Below are 16,877 nucleotides of genomic sequence, written 5' to 3' on the forward strand. Positions count from 1 at the left end.
CACTCCAACCCCCAAAAGTAATCAAATGAATTCCTGCAGCACGTCTTGGTCCCTGTTATGAAGTGCAAAGTGAATGAATGTATTTGAAACACAAAGGGCTTGGGTTTTGCCATTAATTCTGCCATTTGTTGTTAGGAAACATTAGGAATAATCCATATAATCACGTAATTCAGTCTGACCATTTGTAAAAGGGTTCTTGCTTTAGCTTCCACTGACCAGCTTAATAAGTTAATGTTGTAAATGATTTTGCTTCCTGTAAACAGGATACACTATGGGCATGGAGAATTATTTTTCTCTGTAGTAGACAATGGATGCTTGGGATATGAATCCATTTGAAACATTGTGAGAAGCTATAACCAGCTTTCTTTGAGTTTGGAAATGACATATAAAACATCTTTTCAAAACTGTAATTGTTCCATAGTGCTTGATTGCTTTTATTTCTAAATGGGCTCTGTCCTCTGGCATGCACAAGTCTGTGTATCTGTGATGCCAGGAAAGCTGGTAAGAAAGTAAAACATTCGAGCAGTTGGTTTGTTGTCACCAGTCCAAATGATTGATTTTTTTAAGTTTATTTTTTTATTCATCATAAAAGTTTATCCATCATAAAAGTAATATGTGCTGATTATAGAAAAATCAGAGATACTTAGAAACATAAAGAAGAAAAACAGTGAATTCATAGTCCCGACACTCAGAAAAAATCTGGAAGAGCATTTTCATGTCTTTCTTTCCAAACACTGATTTTAAAACAAACAAAAAACTAAGCTAAATGACACCCATGTACACTTTACATCCATGATCTCACTTGGTCCTCTTGCCAGCCTTGTGTGGTGGATGATGGTCCCATAGCCTTCTGGACACAGAAGGAATCTGAGTGTCAAGGAAGAGAAACTTGCCCAAGATCATCCATAAATGGCCTGTGATGGGTGCAGGCTGTGTCTTCTGACTCAGTACACTGTGACTACTTCCTTTACATTGGGCTTCGTCTTGATAGTTTAGCCTGCTGGTGTGGATAAGTAAAATCTTAGACTCTGAGATAGTCTGGTTCTGTTTCAACATCCTTTTATCAAAGTATTTATGTGACTGTCAATTGGTGTCACCTTCCTAAACCAACTTTTTACTTCTGTACTCCCCCAGAGCCTTGTAGCCAATCATCCAAAAATGTTCAAGTGTTTAGAGCAACTTGTTATTTCTGTGTTCTCTAGAGTATCTGGGGTCACGTAGGAGGCCTTTCAGTTGCTTGAGGATCAACTGCTTTCACAGACCTCTGCCTTTTCCTACTCTAGAAAACCTTGTCAGTTACTTGGTGCTTTTCACTTGACTGCAGCTGCCAAGTCTTGTCTTCTACCTGAATGAAGAGCAATATGAGAACAGAGAAAGGCAAGCACTCCAGTTTGCTGGTATTTGGAGCCCTCCGTGGTCACCAGCCATTTCTGGACTTCGGATACTGAATTGCTCCGGAATGACATTATTCCTCCAAGATTCAGATTGAGTTTTAAAAGTGATTATTAATAGACTTTATTTTAAAGGATAGTTATAGATGTATAGGAAAACCGAGAAGACTGTATAGGTCATTTCCATATTCTCCACAACCACTTTCCCCTGTTAACATCTTACATTAATATATGCCTTTATCATAACTTATGAACCAAAATTAAACCTTTTCAACTGAAGTTCATATGAACTTACTTACTTCCCTCATATTTCCTTCCTTTTTTTTTTTTTTTTTTTATCTCATTTCCCTTTTCTGTTTCTCCATCCCATCCAGCATGTGACCCCACAGGACAGTCGTCCTGCCTTCTTGGACTCCTCTTGGCTGTGAGGGTTTCTTAGAGTGCCCTTGTTTTTGATGACCTTAACCGTTTCGAGGTGTGCTGGTCACGTGTATTGTAGGATCCACCTCTGTTGGCATTTGTCTCAGGTTAGACTGGGGTCGTGGGTTTTGGGGAGTAAGACTGCAGAAGTAAAGGGTTATTTTTATCATATCCTTTAAAAGGTACATACCGACAATATGACATTGCTATTTATGTTGCCCTTGATCATCTGGCTGAAGCAGTGTTTTTCAGGTTTTTCCACTCTGAAATTACTCTTTTTCAGATTAACTTTTCCCTTGGTTCTTTTGAGCATCCCTGAACTATGTCATTTTAAAATCACATTCCTAATTTCCACCTGGGGAGTCTGCAGATGAAATGAAAGAGTGACAGTGTTATTTGGTAAGTGCAAATAGGAATCTGAACCAAGGAAATACATTCGCCCTTTATGGGAGCACTGCCACCATATTTCCCTGAAATAAGGAGTGGCTCAGTTCTATAAAATGTTCTTTAGCTTTCACATACTTGGGGCTAAGGAAAATGCTTTGTAAGTTTCCAGAGCCTTGTCCCCAGATTGGTTTGCAGTTCATAATGGCTACCTCAATTTTTTTTCCCCCAGCTAGATTTTCAAAAGAATATTTATCTTAATCCTACTTTTAGTGCCTCAGATCGATTCTCCTGTCTTAGGTCCATGCAGGTGTCGATATTTGTTTCGCTTCAAAGCCAGAACTCCATGCGTGCTGTTTAAGTTTTATCTTGAGTCGTAATCTCATCAGAGTTTGCTTCCCCAGTGATCCGCTGGGTGGCCTGAATGGGTGTCCACCAGTACCTAAGCCCGGCATTTTCTTGTGATTGACAGGCAGTGGTCATTTTCACACTGTTATCATGGTTCGGTCAGACAAACACCGTGTTGGAAGTCTGGAAACGTGCATTCAGATATCCTAAACTAACTTCATGCATTAAAGCATGGGTCCATTCACCTCCTCTGCCACTTTTTGAAAGCCCTTTGACTGCACTGAGCTTCCTCCACCCCGTAAGAATTAGGAAGGGAGAAAATATTGTTCCTCTTTGCAGAGGGCAGAACCTCAGGGGTAGGCTTGGAGAGCATAGATCGGAGGACTCAAGACCAGGGCCAGGCCTTGTGGCTCCAAGGTGTTCATTGTTCACTGTCCAGAACTCCGCATCGGTTTCTACCTGTGCGTAACTGAAGCCCATCGATGGACATCAGGTTGTTGTTCTTAATAAGGCAGGCAAAGGAGGATTGGCCAGAGCAGGGATGGGCAGGACTTTCATGGGCAGCCAGGTTCTGGGTGACTCATATGGGGGGGTCCTCCGTCCCTTTTGCGCAGGTGTCTTCATTACTGGCTTTTCTAAGACTTTAAAAGCCATTGCTACAAAGATTCTTGCTTGCTTGCGGAATTGGGTCTTATACTTTCCCTGTTGGCCGGTCATAATCAAGTCTGAAGGTGAAAAGCTCAGACAAGGACAAAAGCAAAATAGACATATACATTTCCCTTGGGAAAGTAAAGTTCATTATTATAGATGATAATTGTGTTAGAAACCAAACTATCTCATATGCTTTTTTCCCCACTATGAGACTGAAGCAAACTGGCCATTTTATCAAAATGGCAAGCAGTGTGTCTGGTTACCCAACAGAAAAAAAGCCAGAAGTTCCTCCCCAGTATAAACTATTCACATTTTTCATTTAAGCAACCGATTTTGTTGATGCCCAAATATTAGGAAAAACAAAATGTATGCAAACTGTATATTTTATAAGGTCATATTTTTTCCCTGGGCTTCTAAGGGCTTGGATGTATGCATCATTCAGGACCTGCTTTTATGGTTTGTCAACACGATCACTTCATAAAATATATTGTGATATCTCACAGCTGTGTATAATTTACTCTGTCTATCCATGTAGCACAAATAAAATTTTTATTTGCATCATCTAAAAGAAATACCAGTGTATAAATACATAAGCAAAGCTCATAAGCAACGGTCTTCTGACTACAGATACTGCTGGGGGATATTGTGCAACCAATTAAAAAGCTGAGGGATGGCTTCATTATCCATGTACATAGATAATAAATACTGTACTCAGCAAACAGTGCAGTTACTCAATTTCTTAAAAGGGTTGCACAACATTCTCCAAGTGCTGGCACAGTCTGCCTCGAAATTCTCCTTGGAATATTTAGAAATAAAGCCTCTTAGACAAAAAGAATTCAGCCAAAAAGGACTTCTTTTGGACGAAGATGATGGACTATGTAGGTGGAAAGGGAAGTGTTCAGTGCTTGGAGCATTTGGCCTTCAGGAGAGTAAATAACTCTCTCTCTCTGCTACCAAGAGTCTTGCAGGAAAAAGGTCCAGAGGACTAAAAACGTTCCTTGTATTTGGTTTGTGCAGCTTCAGCCTGATTGTCGTATGGGAAGCCCCACAGAGGTTCCCCAGCTTCCCCCAAATCAAGGATGTGGACTTGCTACCCCTTCTAGCGCCCCTGCTGGCAGAGTCATGCTAATGATTCACCCAGGAGACCTGGACCTCATGGTGCCATCTCCTTCCTTCTAGAACATAGTTTCTTGTCAAGTGAGTTGGGTCGCATGCAAAGGCTGTTCTCCAAGAGTCTGAGGCGGGGTGAAGATCTCCTCGGTCTTTGAGCAGTGAGGCTGGAATAGCCCTGGAGAGCATCCTGTCTTCCCCATGGTGGCTGGGTGGTGGGTGATGTAGAACTCCTGTTTTGGATTTAATAAGCCCTTGGACAACTGGATTTGTGACTAACCACTCAAGTTAGCAATCCACTTGTGTTGGAAGTTTAACTGCCAGAACTGCCAGGAACAGCTTATAATCAAATTGGTTTGTTTTTGTAGAGAACACTTTTTAAATGCTTGCAGTCACTTTCTTAACAGTTTCGCTTGACTTTTCAAAAGATTAAAATGCTGGCCGTGGTGACTCTTGGCACGTGACATGGTTTTCATTGGTTTAGGGGAAAGTTCAGATGGATCTCGGATTCTTAGTCCATAATTGCTGGTATTTCAAAGCCGCCTTAGTCCAATTTGAATAACACACCTGCTCTCTGTTAAGATACATTCAGCTAATTACACTCTGTAGTCTGGCTCTGCAGGAGCTGTATAACTGGATCAGCATGAACTTCTGGAAATTCCGACTTGGGAATCCCACTGAGAGTCCTGAGCAAGAGACCTGGGTCTTGGCGAGAATGATGCTGGTGAAACCAGTGGATGTTGTTCTCTGTGCTTCATGCATATTTTCTCCTGGCCTTCCCAAGCTCTGCCTCATTTTATGGAAAAGGAAAGCACGTGCTGTCCTGCTGACTCGTTCTTCCTCTGGTTCTGTGTGGGGCTGGAAGGTTCTCATCTTCACGTCTGGGCTAATGTGCACCCTCGCCCAACAAGTAAAGGTCTTTCCTGGCCTATCCATCAAGAGCAGCCCTCCCCACGACTCTACCGTCAGCTCGGTTTTCTTGTTATCTTTTATTTGGAAGCCATCGCAAATTTACAGAAGCAGTACAAAGAAAACACTGAGCTCCCGTAGCCCTGTTCTTTCATAGTCCTGACCGCTCTCTGAAATGGTCATGTTTTTCATCTTTCTGCCAACACAACACAAGTCATGAGGGCAGCTTTGTCTTTGCCCCTCTCTTAGATGCACAGGATGGAGAGAGCTGAGTCTTCTGGTGTTAAGCTGCATTTACAAGATGAGGGTCCCAGCAGGGTAGGAAGAGGGGTTGTCTCCACCCAGGTGACATTAGTGCACGCTGGCCCAAAGCGGAAATGATGGGCTTTTTGAATGGAAGACATCAGAGTGTCCATCAGAAGATAGGGAATAAATAGTTGTCGAATGAGTAAGTGAATGAGTGAACGAACCAACCAGGGGGCAAACAACTGGACCAGAGACCCGCAGCTGATTCGTGGAAGAGTTGATACTGGTGCTGGGGTATGTCTTAGCCCTAGTTGTACTGATGTCACACTACCGGGGAGCGCAATGAAGGGTATGAAATCAAGGTCATTTAAGCACCATCTCTGTGCTGCCACTGGCTGCCCCCTCTGGCCAGGAGAAGGGCTACAGCATTTTCCATTCAGATAGCAATTCTTTCCAGTTCTTCCACTTCCATCCAGCCCTCCGTCAGTGCCCACAGATGTCACCACCTAGAGCCATCCCCCCTGGTTACAGGGCTGGAACCCTCATCACTTGAATGTGGGTTCATCCCCCAAAACTCAGCTTGTCCCGGGCCTGAGCCCCGCACACTCTCCTTCCTCCTTCATGTGGCTCATGGTCCTCTCCCCCTCACCCGCACCCAACCCCTCGTGGCCAGTGGGTCCACTCACCTCCTCTGCCACTGGCCGTGTCCCTGACTCTCTGCTCATCCCTGCCTGTGGTCCCTCAACACCTGGGAGTTTTAAATGCTTTGTGATCAGCTTGAGAATTTTCCAGAGGGGCTGTGTCAGACAGTTAATACTCAAGTAGTAATCCTTTTGAAACCTGAATATAACTGCAGACTTCCACATTGAGAATGATAAAATGGTGTGGATTTAAAAGTATTTGGAGAACTGTAAAATGTCTGGGATTAAAATTTCAATACCATTTGTGCCCAATAAATGTGAACTCCTTAGTAACTTAAAACGGTGCTATTATGACTCAGGTCTGAAAATTATGAGTCCTGGTTGAAGAAATGGGAATAACATGTGAGGGAATCTGCTCCCATCCTTTACCTTGAGGGATATACTGTGGTCGCACCAAATAGCAGGAATGTGACCTCATAGGAGAACAAGCCCAGAGAAATTACCCGACTTGTTAAGAAAGTGATACACTCTCCAGAAGAGAAAAAAATGTTATACTTTCCATTAGGATTGTTTATGGAAATGGGGCTAAATTGAACCTGTGTCGGGACATTAACTGGTTCGACAGGACCCCAAGAAACAAGATCATATAATAGTTTATTGAATGACTTAATTTTTTTTGCATAAACCAGTCTAGTCAGTCTGAACTAGCAAATTAATTTTGTCTATAGAATCACTCACTGAAGCATATAAAATTAGCCTGCGTAAGTACAGAGAGGAGAATTGGCATTGTGTTGAGCTGATTCACTGGGACTTAAGTAAATGGATTTAGTCTTAATACAGCTAAAGCCTTGACATGTTTAATAGAGAGCTGATCTGAAGCAAGGCATTAATTCATCATTTAAAAAGTCACCACTTGTGTGTTTTTGTTGCTTGTTGAAGGATGGAATTATATACTTTGACTTCGATCATCACCCAGCACATGCCATAGGACTTGAAGGGAAAAATTAGCTTCTGTTTAAGTCACAAAATTGTTTGGCTAGATTGACAGAGAATTCATCACTTTTAACACTGATCATGACTTAATAGATAGTGCTGTTTCCCTGGCTCCCTTCGGCTTCCAAATATTTTCACTGCGTCATTTATGTCATAAGTGTCTGATGCCAGACTCTTCCTGACAAGAATGAAGAACAGGGCTGTTTTCTTTTTGATGCAGGGGTGAACCTGGGAAGCAAATTAGCACCTTCCATGCAGCTGGCTGGAAGAAGGGGCCGGGGAGGAGCTTACGAAGTCGTCCGTGTCTCTCTCTTGAATGGAGACCTCTGGGACCCAATGGAGAGCATCCATGCAAAGGTCAGTTGTTTCATTTTCTCTCATTTTCTGGACTTCTCTTGGATGGCTCAAGTTTAAAAATCACATTAACTGCATTCATATTCTTCTGTTCAAGTTTTGTCTTTATTCTAATGCTGACTTTATTCTTCTAGAGTGAAATCTTGATTCTTAAGAAGAGAAAATACACACCAGTTTTGATGTGACAGTCCTGATGAGTGGCCCAACATTATTTACATCTGTTGAAAGTTATTCTTCCAAACACACACCAGGGCTAACATTTCCAGATACATAATTTCTCTGTGTGTTTTACTGGAGTGCTGGGTATTTTTCTGTTGCATCAACATTTTGGTTTTATCCATCGCTTATTGGTAGAAACATGTTAATGTGACTTTTAAGGAAGTTCGTAATGAATTTTAATGCAGTTTTGTGCTTTATTTTGATACATGTTTTATTTGAGCCTTCTATGATGTAAAAGAATAATATAAAATAATTGCAATATTAGTGATTCAATTTAATATTTTGAGGAGTTTTAGCTGCCAAATCTACGTGACTTTCTTAAATTTCAGAACTTGATGAAACAGTTGGAAAGTGATAAAAATCTATAGAAATATGAGCTCTTTGGAGAGATCATACAGATGGCTTTGTCCTTGTGTTATGTGGAACTATTTTTAGATTATTTTTCATAATAGAAAACAGATTTTTTTTTTTTTTAAGAGCAGTTGAGATTGTGAAAATCCTCTGTAGCTTTCTGGAAGGGCTGCAGTGGGCCACCTTTATGTGAGTAATGATAATATGATTTACATCATTATTTTCTAGAAAGGCTTTCAGTTGAAAGTGAGCATTCAGAAAGGTTGGAGACTTGGTTAAAGGATCCAAATGCTAAATCTGCACTTTTTGAATATTTCTGTTTCATGGATACTGTTGCAAATTTAATATACAAAGTATAAGTCACTCATGGTGGTATTGATGGTGTTTCCTGGAAGAAAGACTTAAGACATTAAAGAATAGTTCATTGTGCCCTTAATCTGAAAAATTAGAAATGATATGATAGATGCAGAAAAGAGAAGAATACTATTTCAGAAAGTATGTCTTTAAAATATTTATAGGTGCTAATTAATAATACAAAAATATGGAACAATCTGAAGTTTCTTGGGTGGTGGAAACCATTGTGGGGTATTTCCCTGATAGGAGGGTTGCCAAACTTAGTAAATAAAAGTACAGAATGCCCTTTAAACTTGGACTTTAGATAAACAGTGAATTTTGTTTGTAAGTCTGCCCCATGCAGTATTTGGGACATTGTTATTTATCAAAGTCCACATTTAACTGGTGTCCTGTATTTTATCTGGCCTCTATCTGGGGAGCGTATCAGAGCAACAACCTGATGAGGGTTCTTGGCATGCCCTTGGAGTGGACCCGTTCAGGTGGGCTCTGGTTTCGGACCTCCAGCTTTCTCCTCCCTGCCAGCCAGCCGTCATGTAGACATCAAGAAGCATCTGGCACATCTGCTTCTCGCCACAACCTGATGACTATGGGCCACCAGCACCATCTTTATAGAAAACTTAGAAAACAATTATTATTTGATAACTGTCTTAGCTCCTCTGCAGTTCTACCTCCTGATTGGAACCATGCAGGTAGTAGGCATATACCATGTACACTAAAGTAACTCCAGGTTACTGATATTACTTAAGAAAATAGGGACTTAGGTGATTTGGGGAACAGCATTTTGTCATAATGCCATGGGGCTCATGGCTCTGTAGTTACAGTGTGTACCCATATGTTCTGGTTAACCACTAAGAGCCCACATGATAAAGGGTACATGTAAATGTCTGTTAATGTGCTTGTACGCGTGTGCCATAATCCTCCACGAGGTAGATGTGCGCACCGGTTTTGAGAATAGGGATTCCGCCTAATGGTGAGTATGTTTGTGTCTTGTTTTCAAATTGAACAGTCAACATTTTAATTTTAAACTGCATCAATATCCTCAAGTATTCAAAACATACATTAATGATTATTTTTTCCACACAACTATGCCTGCTGTACCTTAGAATATAGTTTTAGTTACACATTCTTGCTTTTCTGCTCTGCTATTTTATTCTTTGCTCTCCTGTATGTTTCTAGTCAACCAGTCTTTGACAGTTTGATTTAGTTTTAGGGAAGGCCCAGGCATCTTCCTTTTTATAAAGTGCTGCCAAGGGGATTCTTTTTTTTTTTTTTTAAGATTTTATTTATTTATTTGAGAGAGAGAGAGAGAAACAGTATGAGAGGGGAGAAGGTCAGAGGGAGAAGCAGGCTCCCCGCTGAGCCGGGAGCCTGATGTGAGACTCGATCCCAGGACTCCGGGATCATGACCTGAGCCGAAGGCAGTCGCTTCACCAACTGAGCCACCCAGGCGCCCTGCCAAGGGGATTCTAATGAGCACACAAGATTAGAACCATGGCATTATTGGAAACTGCTAGAGTGGTGGTCAACCTGACTGAGATAATTTAGGGAAAAGTACTGTCATATGGGCTCTCTCTCTCATTCTCTTTCTCCCTGCTCTGCGATTGAAATACATCTGGATAGGATATTATTAGGCCTTTTACAAATCAAGGCATTATTGCCACTGATAATTTACTTGAAAGAGTAAGGGATGGGAAAGGACGTGACCTTGCATGAATTGGAGCTTCCAGCGTTTTGTTTGTTTGCTTGCTGTTGTTTTGATCTATAATATGAGGATAAGCTTATCTGCTTTTCCTCTCCCTTAGTGTCATTGTAAGAATGAGATGAGACAATGGCTGTAAAAATACATCAGGATCTAAAATCCAGCTACACAAATGTAAGGTGATATTGCAAGTTTAAAGTGTTTTAGGGACCCCTCTCCAATTTCATGTCTTGGAAAAACTCAATCCTGGACCCAGAGAAGACATGTCAGGATGTGACTTGATCAGGAGATGATCTCTGTTGAGCCCAGCCTTCGAATGCTCCAGGAAATTTCCAACTTCCAGCTTTCTCACATGAGAATGAATATGTGGAAATAGTGTGCGAAGTGGAAAGTAAAGACACAGACGGATGAGAACATGAAACCAAAGCTTCCCTTAGCATATTGTGGGTCTCAAATACCAAATATCGGATAACAACTAATTAAAATGGCAGAAGTAGATGCTGCTGCATGCATTGAAAGAAGCCTTTCATTTCCTTCAAAGGACCTCTGCTTCAGGCCTTCCAGGGAGACTTGTCATGGGGTTCCCCATCCAGGCTCGCCTCCCCTGCATTCCCACCCCCCAGGAGCAGCCTCCTCTCCCAGCGTTTTGTCACAACAATGGCCCTTGCCAAGGCTGTAGGTAGCCTCCCAACTTCCAAAGACAGCCTGTGCCCTTCACTCTTTATCTCACTCACTTTGACACTGAATCATTCTCCTTTGAAATTCTCACTTCCTCTGGCTCCCCAGACCCTGTTCTCTCTTGTTTCTCCTCGCATGTTTTTAATTCTTTTTACTCCTCTTTTTGGCTTTGTCCCTTAACTGTTGGTTTCCACTGATTTTCTTCTGACAGAGTACTCCCGCTGGCCCTGTCATTCACTTCTGTGGCCTCATTGTCCCCCAGAGCAGCAGGGGGTGGGGGCCATTCACAGGAATGACTACAGCTTACATCAGCCACCGCACCTGAGCCCCTGCCGTGTGGGAAGTACGCTGTCAGGCGCATTTCATATGATGACCTCACCATCTGTCCTCTAACATACATGGACTTAAAATCCACATCACTCACTTTGCTTTGATTCTGAGATTCAGTCCCAACTTCCAGTGGATTTCTGGCGCCTCCAGCTGAAAGTTCCCAATTATTTTATTTTATTTTTTTTTAAAGATTTTATTTATTTATTTGACAGAGAGAGAGAGAGCACGAGAGCAGGAACACAAGCAGAGGGAGTGGAAGAGGGAGAAGCAGGCTTCCTGCCAAGCAGGGAGCCCGATATGGGACTCGATCCCAGGACCCTGGGATCATGACCTGAGCCGAAGGCAGACACTTAACAACTGAGCTACCCAGGCACCCCCCAATTATTTTAAATGCGCTGTGCCCCAAAGTGGACACAGCCCCCTGTCCATCTTCCCTATTTTATTTAATAGCTCCTAGAAGATAAGATTATCATCCCCTTTTCGCCTCAGATCATGAGGTTGGAGACATGGTGAGGTTGAGTCCACTGGCCCAGTATGTCTAACACATGGCCCTTTCCCACCATGCCTCATTAGTCCTTCTCTGCTCCAGACATTCTACAAATGCAAGCAGGGCAATTTGTCTAAGACACAGATCTAGCCTGTAGCCTTCCTGCTTCCTACCCATAATGTCTGACTTCAAACCAGGTTCCTTGCATGATGCCCAAGATGCTTTACAGGCTGGGCTGTCCTGATGCTGAAGGCCCTACTCCTACCTCCCAGCCATTGAACTCATCCCGGCCAGCTTACTACCTAAATATGCCATGTTCTTTATTGCCATATGCTGTGTCCCTGACATCTGAAGCCCCCGCTTAAATTGTACCTTCTCTTGTGAAGCTCATCTTGAGCTCCCGCAGACAAATCGGTCCTTCCTGTGTCTTTGTGCTCATAGTCACACGCATCTCCCTGATGTGAAGTCATGCCATGCACACACTTGACTCACGCAGATGGAGCCTGTGCACATGGCACAGACAGATGCTGCAGACACAAAGCTAGATCAGATGTATATATCCCCTGATCTGCCCACGGAGCAGGAGGGGTGGGCATGAGGGGGCAGCTGCATCTGCTGCTTCCTCAGTCCTTCCACCTCTTGCTGGGCAAGCTGCTTATTGCCCGTTCTTCCCGTTGGATACCATTTTACAGCAGGGCCAAAAGAAAACCAGCTCAACTATGCTCAACCCAAGAAACATTCTAGAGAGAAGAAAGGGCCATGTCGAACTTGTATAAAAGCATGAAAACTGGGGTGCCTGGGTGACTCAGTTGGTTAAGCATCTGACTCGTGGTCTCCGCTCAGGTCATGATCTCAGGGTTGTGAGATTGAGCCCCGTGCTGGGCTCCAAACTCACCCAGAGTCTGCTTGTCCCTCTCCCTCCCCCTCTGCCCCTCCTCCTACACACACACACACACACTCTCTCTCTCTCTCTCTCTCAAAGAAATAAATAAAATCTTTAAAAAGCATGAAAACCATAAGGCATTTTGAAGATTAATTTAGACTCTGCCTTAGGTACTGCTGCCTTCTGTGTTGGCTTTGGACCCCACCTTCACACGGTGTGGGACTCAGCCCTTTGGCACAGACCATACTGTGCTTTCATTACTACGTTATACTTCTAGTTCTCCCGCCAACCTGTGCCTTCCCTGGGGGCAGTGGCTTTACGCCCTCATCCCTTCATGCAGTGTTTGGCATCTAGTGGAACAAGGTAACCAGCTTTGTGGCCTGGCTCTGAGTTTTCCTGTGTGCCCAGAGCCCAGGTCACTCACTGGTGTGAAGATGGCCACAGCTACTACAGAAGATAGAGCAAATGAAAGTCAACATTTGCACTCTATTCAAATGCCAGAGGGTGCCTTGGGAGCCTCTCCATTTCTGCAGAGTTTGCAAACCACTCTCCAACTACCGTAACTTTTTAGACGTTGCTGACCTCCCTTTAGCAACTACAGGGGCTTTTAAATCACGTAGAGGTCTTTTATAGCTTGCTGGAATGCTGCATTTTTCACTTTTGTGGTTGCTAATGTCTTATCTGCAGTAACTCCCCACATTGCCTCTCTGTTCCAGGAAGGGTCCTGTTACTCTGTCTGGGTGGGTTTACATGGCCAGCCCTCTACAGAATGACTTTCCCCCTCTCTAAGAGATTATTCTGATAATTGCAGGAGTTGCTGCAGGCCAGCTTTTGGTGTCTGCTTCTTGGCTGAGTAAGCTCAACAGTTAGCCTTTCCGACTTATGGGACATTGAGCTTACATTAGTTTAAAGCTGGCCAATAGTGCTTCCTCTTAAGAATACAATATTAAAATACCCATCGTGAAGCTATTCCTTAGAAATGTATTATTTCCAGACCATGTAGTCTCCTAGGAAGGTCTGTACCCCCGACCCCCAACCACTTAGCTCCCATTGGACCCCCAGCCCCATGCCTTGCTTGACAATCCCCTTGAGACTATGTGGGCACACAGGAGGCTCCTGTTTCAGCCTCACATAACCCGCCCAGCCAAGACCATGCCCAGCCTTCTGGGAGAGCGGGATTAGAGGGGGAAGAGCTGGCCCCCCTGTATCTTCAGGAACGCAACTGTCTTCCATCAGTCCCATGTACTGCGTAAGGAGAAAAGTGTTGGCACATGCGGAAATGGATTCAGGCTCCTGCACAGCCTCTGCCTCGCTGTGTACTGTTGGGCTGGTGGCAAGCCTCGGCCGAGCCTGTTTCCTCATCTGTAAAGGAGATGGTAGCGGTCGCCTTGCTACCTGATGTCGCACCCTCAGCACGCTCCGTGAAGTGTCAGCCTCTTTTCCTTTCTCTTAACTTCTTCTGGGCCTTCTGGCAGGGCTTCTCAACCTTGGTGCTGTTGCGCATGAGGCTGGCTCGTTCTTTGTTGTGTATGCACGGGCAGGGGCCTGTCCTGTGTGATGGAGGGTGCTCAGCATCCCCCGCCCCACCCACCAGATGCCAGCAGTGCCTGTCCCCAAAGCCATGTCAATTCCCTATGTCCCCTGGGGAGGGGGAGGGTGAAAACTTGCCCCTTGAGAGCCACTGCACTGGGGGAAAGACTACAAAGGCTAAGGACAGTCACTGAGAACCTTCCCTTGACCAGAGGCTAGTAAACCTTTTCTGTGAAGAGCTCCGCAGTGATTCCGCAGCGCGGGCTCTGCGCTGTCTGCCTCAGCTGCCCAGCTCTGCCCCTTGTGGCATAAAGTCAGGCATAGAAAGTACCTAAACAACTGGGCATGGCCGTGTTCTAAAAAACTTCCTCTGTGGGCGTCAAAATTTGAATTTAAGGTAATTTAGGTAATTTTCATGTGTCGTGAAATCTTTTATTTTTTTTTTAAATCCAAAAATGTAAAACCATTCTCAGCTCACAGGCAGTAGGCTGGACTTGGCCTGAGGGCAGGCTGTAGTTTGCAGCCCCTGAACTAGGTGTCCTTAGCGTACAGATGTCCCCCAGGGTGCCCCCAGCGGCCCTGCAGGGTGGGTGCTGTGCGCATGCGCAGGCCAGCGGGTGGCCGCGCCCCCGCTGGAACGGGACGTGGCAGGTCCGGCGACTGAGCCCAGGTCCCTTACATTCTGAAGTCTGGTGTTCTTTCCGTAGCGCTCTGCTGCCTCCCCAGGAAAATCTTCAGCTTTTCTCCCCTTGTGCACCGCATCGGGACGGGTTTGTAAATCCGGACTCCGGCCGGTCCTGATGGAGGGCAGGCGTGCTCTCCCGCTCGCTGTCAGTCATGCCGCCAAAGGCCTTCCCCGACTTTCTTAAGCGAGATGTGAGTGCTGCTCCCATCCCTCCACGGCTTTTCTGTTCACTCCTCCCACTCGGCCAACACACAAGAAGGACAACGCAAGCCAAGCTATTGAGCTTGGTTCAGCTGTGATCCCCGCTTTGGGAGCTCGCCTCTCCATCAAGGAGGGGCTCTGGGACTACATTTCCACGTGGCTCACTGCTAACTCATTTATTGCTTGTGACTTCTTAGCAAAGCCCTAAGGTCATTTATTTTAAAATTGGCTATTGAATCAGGTCTCCCCACAGTTTCTGCAACTCCCTCCCCACGCCACCGCCCCGCCAGACGTCTAGCATCATGATGGAACTGGGACTTTTTAAAAATATATTTTAAAATAACAAATTTAGGTAATGCTAGGAGATCGAGTGGTTTGCATTATTTAAACAGAGTTATTTTTTCTTCTTTATAATTCTTAGGTAAGACTCTCCACATCTGAGTGAGAGGTAGAGCATATAGTTGCTTGAGAGTAGGAGCAAAGGAGTCTGATGAATTCTGTTTTCAATTTTCCAAGCATTCATCTGAGCACGTGAGTACCTGCTGCATTCCAGGTCCTCGGTCAAGTTCCTGGGCATAGGATGGGTGAGCCTCCATCCGCCCTTGAGAAGCTCACAGTTTAGTGAACTAACGATTGTAATAAATTTAAATAAGTACTTCATAAGAGATTTGTGCTTTTTAAAATAAATGATTTTGGAGTAGTTTTAGATTTACTGCTACATTGCAAAGATAGTACAGAGAGCCCCATATACCCCACACTCAGCTTCCCCGTTACTCACATTTACAATGTACGGCACATTCATAACAATGATATGTGTTTTTTTATATTTTAACCTGAACTTTTTCACTAAAAGAAAATAGTTTGGGGGATTGGGGACATTTCAAAGAATATAAAATTTCTATAAAGGCTAAAGATTGTTAAATCACAGTTTAGAGGAAAAGAGCATACCTTCCCAAGAGAGACTTAATATGTATCAGTGTTGCATTTAGTAATTTCACATCTCGTGAAGGCTGAGGAAGCCCTCACCTATACATTTACTCCGGAATTTCTCACAAGTTACAACATAACCAGTGGGATGGGTTCCTTCCTGGTTGTTCAGTAAACAGTCATGTTGGTGATGAGGTTTCATTCAACCAAAGTTCAAAGTTCAGATTTTTTTTACATTCTATTTTTCCTTAAAAAGTGAGAAATCTTTTTAAATCTATGACAAGAGTGCTTGCAACCAAGTATGTAAAATCATGTTAAAAACAGCCAAATGCAGGGCCATCATGTGACTGTAGGGTAACGCTGGTGTAGAGAGCTTGTGTGAGATTTTCCCCCTGTATTGATTTAACATGCTCTGGACTCCCCCATTCCTTGCACACTTCCTTGTAATCATAAGGTATGTGTTTTTGAGTGGCACACACCAGTATTTTATAACCATTTTTTCATTATTGCCTGCCTAAAGAGAAAATTTAATTTTAATTAATTTTAATTAAATTTAAATTACTTTAAATTATATTTCTCTTTAGGGAGAAATTAAATACCAAGAAATAAGAGTTGTTAGCTAGAGTTAAGCTCTAGAGGGATACAAATCATTGGTAGTATCTAAGAATTTTCAACCCCTCCCCAAGTACCACTTTTTTGCCCCATTAAGGGCAATATCTGCCTACTGAGAATGTATGATGGCACCACATGTAAATGGGCAAAAGGAAATGTATGTCTCCCAGGACTAATGTATGTGCAGAAATCTGCCCATTGGAGATTTGGGGCAGGTATGAAGAAAAGTTGATTTCTCCCTCTCTTAAAGTCTGTTCTTGTTAGATTTTTTAAAAGTATGTATTTTATGTGAGAACAGTTGGAGATTTACAGAAAAATTGTAAAGCTAGTACAGAGTTCCCGTCCGTATACCTCACACAGTGTCTCCCCCGTTACTGACTTACATTATGGTGCATGTGTCACAATTAAGGAACCAGTGTTGGTACATTATTACTAACCAAAGTCCATACTTAATTTATATTTTCTTAGTTTCTA

General features: G+C 43.5%; 1 protein-coding gene across 1 annotated transcript in view; it reads left to right on the top strand.

Annotated features, from left to right (window-relative positions):
- The window catches only part of ADAM12 (ADAM metallopeptidase domain 12), a 356,418-nt gene that overhangs the window by 34,544 nt on the left and 304,997 nt on the right, over positions 1-16,877 (top strand). Inside the window, exon 2 of the mRNA XM_025880175.2 lies at positions 7,314-7,450. Within this exon, the coding sequence (XP_025735960.1) occupies positions 7,314-7,450 (137 nt within the window). The remainder of the gene's footprint in view (positions 1-7,313; positions 7,451-16,877) is intronic.

Source organism: Callorhinus ursinus, unplaced genomic scaffold, assembly GCF_003265705.2.
Source record: "Callorhinus ursinus isolate GAN/ISIS: 27379988/994484 unplaced genomic scaffold, GSC_fseal_2.0 scaffold58, whole genome shotgun sequence".
NCBI classification, from domain to species: Eukaryota; Metazoa; Chordata; class Mammalia; order Carnivora; family Otariidae; genus Callorhinus; species Callorhinus ursinus.